At 41.3% G+C, this 9,931-nt stretch overlaps 2 protein-coding genes across 2 annotated transcripts in view; both read right to left on the bottom strand.

The window, feature by feature from the left end:
- LOC109958968 (voltage-dependent calcium channel subunit alpha-2/delta-2-like) overlaps window positions 1-2,988 on the bottom strand; it is a 7,303-nt gene extending 4,315 nt beyond the window's left edge. The window contains exons 1-5 of the mRNA XM_020597969.1: window positions 1,580-2,988; window positions 727-824; window positions 512-602; window positions 354-416; window positions 80-183 (exon numbers count right to left, since the gene is read on the bottom strand). Of these exons, the coding sequence (XP_020453625.1) occupies window positions 80-183; window positions 354-416; window positions 512-602; window positions 727-824; window positions 1,580-1,755 (532 nt within the window). The 5' untranslated portion in view covers window positions 1,756-2,988. The remainder of the gene's footprint in view (window positions 1-79; window positions 184-353; window positions 417-511; window positions 603-726; window positions 825-1,579) is intronic.
- A 13-nt stretch (window positions 2,989-3,001) lies between these two features.
- Window positions 3,002-9,931, bottom strand: part of LOC109959020 (voltage-dependent calcium channel subunit alpha-2/delta-2-like) — a 123,998-nt gene continuing 117,068 nt past the window's right edge. Inside the window, exons 15-23 of the mRNA XM_020598072.1 lie at window positions 8,444-8,533; window positions 7,981-8,049; window positions 7,335-7,409; window positions 7,173-7,247; window positions 6,966-7,037; window positions 6,749-6,820; window positions 6,509-6,570; window positions 4,682-4,758; window positions 3,002-3,559 (exon numbers count right to left, since the gene is read on the bottom strand). Of these exons, the coding sequence (XP_020453728.1) occupies window positions 3,453-3,559; window positions 4,682-4,758; window positions 6,509-6,570; window positions 6,749-6,820; window positions 6,966-7,037; window positions 7,173-7,247; window positions 7,335-7,409; window positions 7,981-8,049; window positions 8,444-8,533 (699 nt within the window). The 3' untranslated portion in view covers window positions 3,002-3,452. The remainder of the gene's footprint in view (window positions 3,560-4,681; window positions 4,759-6,508; window positions 6,571-6,748; window positions 6,821-6,965; window positions 7,038-7,172; window positions 7,248-7,334; window positions 7,410-7,980; window positions 8,050-8,443; window positions 8,534-9,931) is intronic.

Here is a 9,931-nt window from a genome sequence, read left to right on the forward strand (position 1 = left end):
ACTCAGGGGGTTCAGGAACAAAAAGCTGCCACATTATGAGGCCCTGTGTGAGATAAATAACCCTGAGAGCATTATTCACCTGTTCGATAAGGCGCTCGGAAGATGTAGCCCTTGTTGTCGAGACTGCGGCGGTAATAGCTGGCATTAAATGGCTCAGGGTCTTCCTCCCAGGTTTCTGCAGCCCTGAGATTAAAGACCACAGAAACTGGAGCTGTGATGTACAGTACAAGCTTCCTGCTATCCAAAATGTATGTGAAATGTTTTAAGTCTTCATAGCTTTAAAAAAAAAGAACAAAGTGAGAACCAGAGCTGCTGAAATCCAGACACACAGCTTTGATGAAGAGTGCACTTACTTGTTTGGAAACACTCTTGTTATACCTCCATCTGTTGCAGCAAACACAGCCAGAAAGCCGTATCTAAATGTCAGGATGGAGCAAAGAGAGAGAAAAAGTTCTTATCCACAGCCCGCATCTAAAAAAAAGCAGCTCCCTCAATACTAGCCAATACTCACGTGTTCAAGTCTTTATTCTTCCACACCTTCTCAACCAACTGCCTGATGATGCCAGTGTCCAGAATCAGATTATGAAGGAGCAAACTGTCACCTAAATGTAAACAGAATATTGGAAACAAGCACTGAATCTAAGTTATATCCACATTTATAGCAAAAGTGTTTCAAAACTTAGTCTCAGTTAACTTTGTGTATGGCTGAAAAGAAATAAAACTCACATTGTTTGGAGTCTGGTGTCACCTTCTCCATGAGAGCAATAAAGTTGAGTAGGAACTCAGTGTTATTGTTGGACAGCTCCAGATCATTGCAGTATTCCCTGAGGACCAGATGAGGCGTTAAAGATGGATAATAATGTAAAAACAAACATGGGTACATACTTCTGACACAGCTGTGTGCCTCATTTGTCATTTAGAGAGGGAAGCACAACACAGTGGAGTAGCATGAAACCATACACGTTGTTACTTGACGCTACTATGTACAGCATGCACCTGTCAGTCAAAACAAAATATGGATCGGACTGCAGAGCAGAGCCCGGGCATCACAGTGAAAGCCCGATTTTATCAGTGTGTTTCAGGATACAATATGAGGGTCTGATGACAAAACAGCACATGCTGAGGGATTTCAGTCTTGTTTTCTAGTTACACAATCTGCAGTCTAATATCTGTCGTATTCTTAACATTGCAATGTACAACCAAAACAATGCTCCCTAAATGTATTTGTGTAACACACAAACATGCAGCACCACAGCAGCAGCATGCGAAACAGATCTGATGTGTGTTTCGAGCTTTGGGAGGAGAACAGATAAATGCAAAAACAAACAAACAAAAGCCGTCACACGCCACTCAAAATGATCAAATTAATAATAATAAATGAAATCAGTCAAACCAGCAACTTACACAATGCAACTCATCACAAAGAACAGAAAAAGCAAAACAATTCAAGAAAGGAAATGACTGAATGTTCAGTTGTAACAAAACAATAACAAAAAAAGTATATTGTGCATCAAGATGTGAAGACAAGATGAAAAACTGATGACCATCAATGACAGCAAGCATTCACACACAGGGCTACCTGGGAGCAATGAACACATGTCCTTCAGACTCAAAACTGTTTGGCAGCAGTGATTCAAAATCTGCAACAGAAAGGGGAAGATTATCTGGGAAGAGCAGTGGGCAGAGCAGTGGGGAGCTGTAGGTAAACAGCAGCTGTTCTTCAGAGGTGCAGGGACGCAAAAGGGAGTTTACCATAGCAACACTGAGGTATCATGGGAACATTAACGTTAGCCAATATGGTGCCTAAAATAAAACCTGACTCTCAATGGATGACTGCTTTTTTTTTGTCATAAGCACTCACACCTTTTATTTATTTTTTCTTTATCACTATGTCAAACATTTTCTGATTCATTTGCTTTCAATCAAATATACTTTGGATGTCTGAGAACTGACTTGGCCACATGTGGTGTGTCAGGAAGCAAGTTCTCAGACGGATTACACACAGTGAGTGCTTTTAGATCAGGCAGGCATCAACATGGCCAACTATTGCAGGAGAGGTGGGTGAAGGTCCTGATGGAAGTGGTCACCCCTCAGACTGGCAGGGAGAGGGCTCAGAGAGAGACACAATCAGAGGAAATGCATTGCATTGTGAAGGGCATGTCGAAGGGCAACTTTATTTCATCTGTCACAGACAAAACACACAAAATATCAACCATCATTAAAGTCTCGAGAGGCGAGTCTGCGATGAATCCAACAGGTTATTTTCTCATTATGCCAGGACCTGTAACCCTGTACAGCAGAGGAGTCAAATATTGACATTTAGAGCTAAAATAGAGTGCCCAGGTAGTTTTCCGCCCACAATGCCGTGCACATCCAGGGTCAGGTTTACTGAGGAAGTGTTGGGCCGCACCCCTGCTGGTCTGAGGGGTGAGGAGGGAGGGAGACAAGCTGATGGAGACAGAGAGTAGAGAGGGACGACACAGGAGTCAGATGCTGCTCCAAGCAGCACCCTGACACCTGACAACATGGTAGGACCTGGGTGGGCAGGACAGCTCAGCCCTGTAGGAACAAGTCTGCATGATGCAACGCCTCAAGCTATAGACAAGACGCTTCGGCAGCTAACAGTAATGTGTTTTTTATACATAGAGATCAATACGTTTTTCAGTACATTAAAATATTGTGGCCACAAAAAAATGATGATTTACTTCACTATAAATAAGATGATATTGATGTCATGGTATATTAAGCCAGAAAATGTAAATTTCAGATTACTATGTGTACGTTCCTATATTCTGAAAATGTTTCAGCAAACAACAGAAATCTTTTATCGTATGTAACACTAATAAAAACCGATCTGGCTATTGCACTAACAAGTTTTTTTTGGCAATACCTGCACTCTAGTGTGAGAATTTATCAAGACATTTATGACACTGTCAGATAAAGACAGGAAGAAAGAGACAGACAAGTGAAAGAGAATCAATGATTTCAAAAGACAGAAATAGCAGTTAAGAAAAAGAGAGAAATATGGTAATAGAAAATGAGAAGAAAGTGAGAGAAAGAGAGGGAGAAAGGGGCAGAAAGAAGGCAGACAACCCATTTGGAGCTACAGTATTCACAGAAGAGGAAGGATTAGAAGTGGTGGACAAAAGACAAGCTTTAACAGAGAACATGAATATCTGTCTTCCTTGGGTGCAGTAGGCTTTTTTATGCTTCTGGAGCAGCAGAATATATGTGGTGGAGGGTGAGGTTGGGCGACTGTAGGAGCCATCGTGAGAGATGTGGGATCTGAGCTGCAGCAAGAAGGTGAAGAGGAAAAGGAAGAGGGATAAAAGAAGGAAGAGGAGGCAGAAAAAAAAAAGAGGGAAAAGGAAAGAAGAGGGGGTCCTGAAGGCAAGACGGGCAGGAACAGAGGCAAGCAGGCTGGGATAGGTGAGGGTACAGTAGGAAGGAGGTCAGCAGGAGGGGAGGGGGTGGGAAGGAGGAGGCAGTGGTAGGGAGTAGGAAGTAAAGGTAGGGAACGTGGACCAATATTGAATATACTTGCCCTTGCTGTATGGCCCTGTGTGGATCCATCAGAGAAGGAGTGAGCAAGAAAAGAAACAGAGGATCGGGTGGGAAGGGGGGGAATCACAGACAATATTTTATTCAATTACTGTTTGAATAAAAATATTGTTTTCTTGAAAGAAAGAAACCAATTTAAGTCAAACAAGACAAGAGAGAAAGAGAAATGAAAAGCAAACTTCTTATTTGCAAGAGCAAACGAGGAAAAACAAACAAAACAATGGAAGAAAGAAAAGACAGTGGGAAATCCAGGAAAGGAAAACTATAAAGACAAAACCAGTAACTGTGAGAGATAACAGTGGTGGAACAAAAAAAATGAATCAAATTAACCAGGAAAAGAGGTGAGTAACAGGGTCTGTACAAGTAAAGAATGAGAGAGACAACACGTGTCCCCATTCAGACCCAAAAAAAAAAAAAAAAAAAAAAAACTCCAACATTCGACAAGCCCTTATCCCGGGCTGTGTGGGAGTTTATCTGCTGAATGATTCCAAAGCTGAGAAACATCGTACACAATCCAACAGAAAATAAATAAATATATAAATAAAACAAAACACATGACAGAAGAAAAATTCCTCAAATAATAAAACTGATCATAAGGAGTGAAAAGCATGCATGTTTTCACAGTTCTTTAGACCATCAAATACTTTGAACACAGACGCTTCAGAATCATTACTTGGTGGAGAAGAGGCGAGAGCATTTGGCAAAAAAAATAATAGCACAACGGTCACCATTATTTTCACCCGAGTAACACAGTAAAACCACAGCTTTCACCTTTCTGTCAGTTGAGTTATTTTTTTCTTCAGCCAGTGTGAAGAAAAAACATCACCAGTTTACAGCACAGCATGAAGACAGGAGGGAACAGGGGGCAGTAGAGGAGTCGGGGGACTCGGGTAAGATCCTGCCTATCAGAGAGTGTAGGAAGGGGGAGAAAGGGGAAGAAGAAGAGCGGGGCAGGCGACTCCGCTCAGACTCTCCCATTGATGATGTTGGAGACCCAGGACAAAGAACTGAATAAGAGCTTAAGGTCATATTTGGGAGAGAGAGGTGAAAAGAGTGGAAAGAGAAAGAGAAGAGGAGTGCGCCAGAGAGTGAAGGATGCTGGGTATTCCCGGGTACTTACACTGCACCTGAAGGATCTGGTCGCTCAGGTTGGCCTTGATGTGGTTTTCACTATACGTGGGCAGAACCAGCCCTAGACTGAGGTAGATGCAGAAAGTCAGGAACATGTTCCACTATCAAAAGGTGGCATTAGTAGCAATGCTCCAGGAAAGACAAGGAAGATGATAATTACAAGCTAGCAAACACAGATGTAAACAATGCAGGTTCCAAAATATTCTACAAATTGGCTTAAAGCTACAGTATGTAACTTTTTTCACAAATTTTTGTGGAGGAAAAATGCTTTAAAATTTGTCTTCATGTGGAGAGGTACTGTCGAAGCCTCCTGTGACTCAGACTCATCGACCAGCACTGGCAGCAGTGCAGAGACATTAGCTTCTAAATGGTTTTGAGCAGGATTGACCTCTATAACAGTCAGAGATTTTTAATTATCTCTGCTTCATCATTAGTTTTGTTGCAATCTCATTTGTTGTAATTTCATAAAGACAAATATCTGAAGAGCTGGACAGAGCGTGGCGGTGCGTAGCAGATCATAGTAGAGCAGAGGGAGGGTGAGGTGAGCGGAGCTTCATGCTAGCATCACCTTAAATTACATATTGTTGCTTTAATAATAAGGAAATACATTAAACATGTTTTTTTAGACCTAAGTGGTTCACTGTGATTTGGTGAAAATGAATGAACACTGACATAATTGTTCGTTAGCAAGAAGACTCCACAGAGGACTTTTAACTGCTTTATAAGCCTAAGGGCTATTAACTCCAGGCTGGCCAGAAAGGAAGGCACAAAAGGATCTGTGATGACAACACTGACTGAGTTTGGTACTAAGAGCAACAACTTTCAAACTACACCTCAAAAATATTGATTAGAGTAGTTCTGAGATTTATTTCTGTTTAAGTAACAACCAATGAAAGGTTTCAAACAAAAGTTATAAAAACGAAAAAGCCACTTTTGCTTTGTAATACATCACTGCTGTAGTGTTTCTGTCTGATCTACGTATAGTAGGTTTTATGTACTAAAAATTCCCTCTTCTACCAAAGCTGCACATTAAAGAGCAAAATGTGTTCTATCTCTTAATCTGTGGTGCACTACAAAGCTAAAATATAACTCAGCAAGAGGATTAATTACAACAGATGGAAAATCAGATTGTGACATAGCAGGTTCACACTGAGCTACAGCTACAGCTGGCCATTAAATAAAGCTCATTTTGATTTAAAGTACTGCTTTAAACTCTAAAATGTAGGATGCAAAGAGTATAAAGCTCTGAAAGTCTGGCTAGGATTAAATTTGTCTATTGCAGGGTCGATGCTGGAATTTCCCTTTGAGTTAAATATTAACAGAATTGTGCAGAGAGAAATCCTCAAACTCAGCCAGGACCAGGCATGCTGCCAGCAGATATAATAAAAAAACAGACATCAGGCATTTGTAGGACTATTGAATATCATAAACTGCAATTTTCCAAGTGTTGCCTAGAGGAATTATGACGCAACCTTTAATGTTTAACAAAGTTCTGAGATGAGCAAACCACGCAACTAAAGACAGAAGACAGACTAGATTTTTTTTTTGAGAAGAAAAACGGCCCTTTAATTTGGGTGGTTCAGATTAATTATTTGATGTAAACACAGAAGACAAGTGACTGGTTTTGTCAATTCCATATGGTAGTGACAGTTACATGTAACAAACACAGCTGGTTGATGAGTAACAACTGTAACATCTGAGACCCACAACTCTAAACAGGCAAATAAAAAGCAGCGAAGTTGGACTTCACTCACGGGTTCAAGTTGCACAATCTGTTGGTGTGAGGTCAGGTGATCATGTCTGATTTGAAACCTACCTGTAATCTGTACCCTCCACAGGGGTCCATGTGTACGTCCGCATGGCCTCGTCGATGTACCTCTGTTGGCAACCACAAAGGCTCTGATAAGTAACACCGTCACATCCTTGGCATGTCTCCTCCCATAATTGGAGGGAAACAACATATCCTAAACATACTGAGTGATTCAGATTGGTTAAATCGCCATTCAGGAAGGTGCTACTCTGGATCATGATTGAGTCTCATATATTGATGACTTGCCTCATCAACTGACTTAATGAGTGTCTTGATTTTCCTTTGCCCTGATTTGCCATCAATCATTAGTCGGCGGATCTAAAAAGCAAGCGAGAGATGCTGTGACATGAGAAGGCATAGAAATAGTGTGGAACAACAGGTGGCAAATATACAGATTAAACACATGAGAATACACATGACTTTATGCCACTGACAATGCTTCAGAGAGACTGTTTTTTTTAACCTCCTCCTTGTTGCTGTCCTCCAGCTCTGCATCCAGAAAGTCCAGAGTGACAGGCTCCCTGAAGTTAATGATCTGAGCAGAGAGACGAGAAGCAGGGGAAGACAGAGGGGGGCGGTTAACACCAGTCAGCACAGGAATAATGTCTAAATTTAGCTTCAGAAGCAGCAGACACATCTGATGCAGAGCTGATGTAGCAGTTGGACCTACCTTAGGTTGCAGGTTGGGATGCAGCAGTACATAGCCATTTGGATCAATGGCAAAGATGTAACCATTAGCCCCAAGCTGCACAAAAAAAGAGGGTGAATGAAGATCCCATAATCATCAATATGTGAATGTGAGAGAGTGGTACTGAGTGTACAGCACGCTCACTCTGTATGTAGGTGTCTTCTTTTTTATTTCATTGATTGCAATGTCTACTCCCATGACTCCCAGAATGAGCTGGTTCTGCATTAAGAAGACATAAAGCGATTATTAGCATTCTACCCACAACCCCAGCTGGCATCAAAGAATCACATCGAGCTGCTGTGCTGTGAGGATGTTAACATCTCCATGCCATCTCAGACTTATCGTCACTTTGAGTGCAATCTGATTAGTCAATCTTTTTACAGTCTTTCTAAAGCTGAGTTGTTCTGCGGCAGCATAACGCTTTAAGCCTGTGAGATAAGCTCAGAGTAAATACTTTGATTGTGGATGAAAGCAGATACATCAGCTGTATGACTGTGATGTCTGTTGTCCCCTCAGGGGGGAGGTGTTGCCTTGAAGAGCAGCAGCAATGTGGACGCCATTACAAACGCCTGATGATGGTCAACAGCACCGATGAGATGCAAATAAAACCCTCTGGCTACTTTGGCACCTGCTTCTGTTTATATAACTCTACACCTTCACAGATCTAAGCACCTAAATGCCAGTAAAAACACTGACTTAAGAGCTGTGGTATACATTACATATATAGTTTGTTTACTTGTAAATGTGTGGGTATTTTAATCCATGTCTTGTATTGCAGTGTTGCTTTTACCTGAGAGCTTGCACTATCAGCAGTGAGGTTGAACACTGGCATTGTCCCAGTGATGACAAGGCCCAAACCCTACAGGAATTTACAAATTAGAGAATTAAAAAAAAAAAAGTTAATATAGTACAAAATAAAAAAAAAAGAACTGCAAATAAGTGAAGTAAAACTTAAACTCAATAAAAAGAGTAAAACCGAATAGATAGAAAGGTTCTGACAACAAATCTACCCATAGGTTATTATATTAAACTGTGCAAACAATCATATACTAGGACAAATTGCAAGAGTTGATGACCCTGAATTTGCCAAATATTTTTAAGAAACACTGATGATTAACAAAGAATGGAAGGACTAAACAATGAAACAGAATTATAACACTGTATTAGCCTACAGACGAAATATTTTGGGAACCTTACATATTAACTAAGTGCTGATCAAATAAAATGTTCTTTCTTTGTAAGGCGCCTCTCACCAGAGCATCCTGGTAGACGTTTGTCCACTGCACCTGCTTGGCTCTGGGCCCAGCCAGCACCATAGGACGGCCCAGGACATCCAGGTACTCCTGCAACATTAAAACCACACATGCAAATATGAGCACACATAATCAAACAGACATAATCAAACAGACATTTTTAGTGCTTGCCATGTACTGGTGATAAAAGCAGAGAGCTGGAAAAGCATCATGTGTCATAAAACTATAAGGCCCTGGCCGGCCTCCTCGCTGTCACCACACAAACCGATGGGCCACTGGCAGCAGCACCCTGGCACTGCCAGGCCATAAAAGTCTCCAGTCCTGAGCCACTTTAGGCAGTTTTTCATCACTATGAAGGAGCTATTAAAAACACATTAAGGGTGTCAATAGCGTGGTGTGCAAACAGGCCATTCTCCCAGAGGCTCTACTGTCAAAGCTGGCACTGTGGGAATGTCCCATAGCGCCTGTGAACAGAGGCGAGGGGTTAAGTCTACTAGTAATACATCATATTCACTACATTCTTTTGTTCTCAGGCACCACCTCATACAACAGCTGAGATGTCATTTTTTTAGTAAACAGCCTAACTGGTCCATGCCTTTTTGAGACTGTGTAACTGGTAAAATTATACAAGCAACTGCAGTTTGAAGGAAAAAATAACTGTCTTCAGTGTCTTGTTGCTGTACCGACCACGGACAGAAAAACAGTAAACAGACTGTATCGTTCTGACAATATTTACAAAAGCTCCCAATTCCTCCTCGGTCAGTGAGTTCTACTGTCAAATGTCTATCCTTACTGTATGAATCCACACAATCTATTTAAATATAACAACAGGATAGGCAAAGAAGCTATGCCCAGGGTTGAATGGTAATTTTAAAAACATTAAGCAAGTCTTACATGATGACAACATTCCATCCATTTTGCAGAGAAAAGAGAAATTTCTGACCCTTGCCACTACCCTTTGTGAATCTATCCTCGATACACATAAGGGGTGCTTTGCAAAAGCACACAACAATTTCAGTATTATGCATTTGACCATTTGTTTTTCAACACCTGAACAGTGAGGTGCTGACAGGCGCAACCTATTCTATTATTAGCTCAATAAAAGTCCAGTTTAACATGCTACAGGGAGATATTCCATCAGGGCAATGACAGTCAGACCTTTTCACGGGATATAGGAGAAATTTTCCGCCTGGCTAGAACAATCAATGAAACATAAAAAGACAACAACCGAGATGTGTGGTCAAAAAAGAACCAGAGCCGTATAGAGTACAGCATCACTGCCTGTTGTCTGACTGGGAACCCTAACAACCATGATGGCACGGAGTAAACTCATCTGTACAGTCCCTTCAAAGGTGAAACATCCTAACTGATGTTTGGCCTGCTGCTGCTGCTGCTCCACTGAGCGAGGGAGCCAGAGTGGTCAAAAAGAGTCTGAAAATTAACATTAAAGTCACAGATAATCATGTAGACAACACAAAATGTAGCACA

The sequence above is a fragment of the Monopterus albus genome, unplaced genomic scaffold (genome assembly GCF_001952655.1).
Source record: "Monopterus albus unplaced genomic scaffold, M_albus_1.0 scaffold36.1, whole genome shotgun sequence".
Taxonomy (NCBI): Eukaryota; Metazoa; Chordata; class Actinopteri; order Synbranchiformes; family Synbranchidae; genus Monopterus; species Monopterus albus.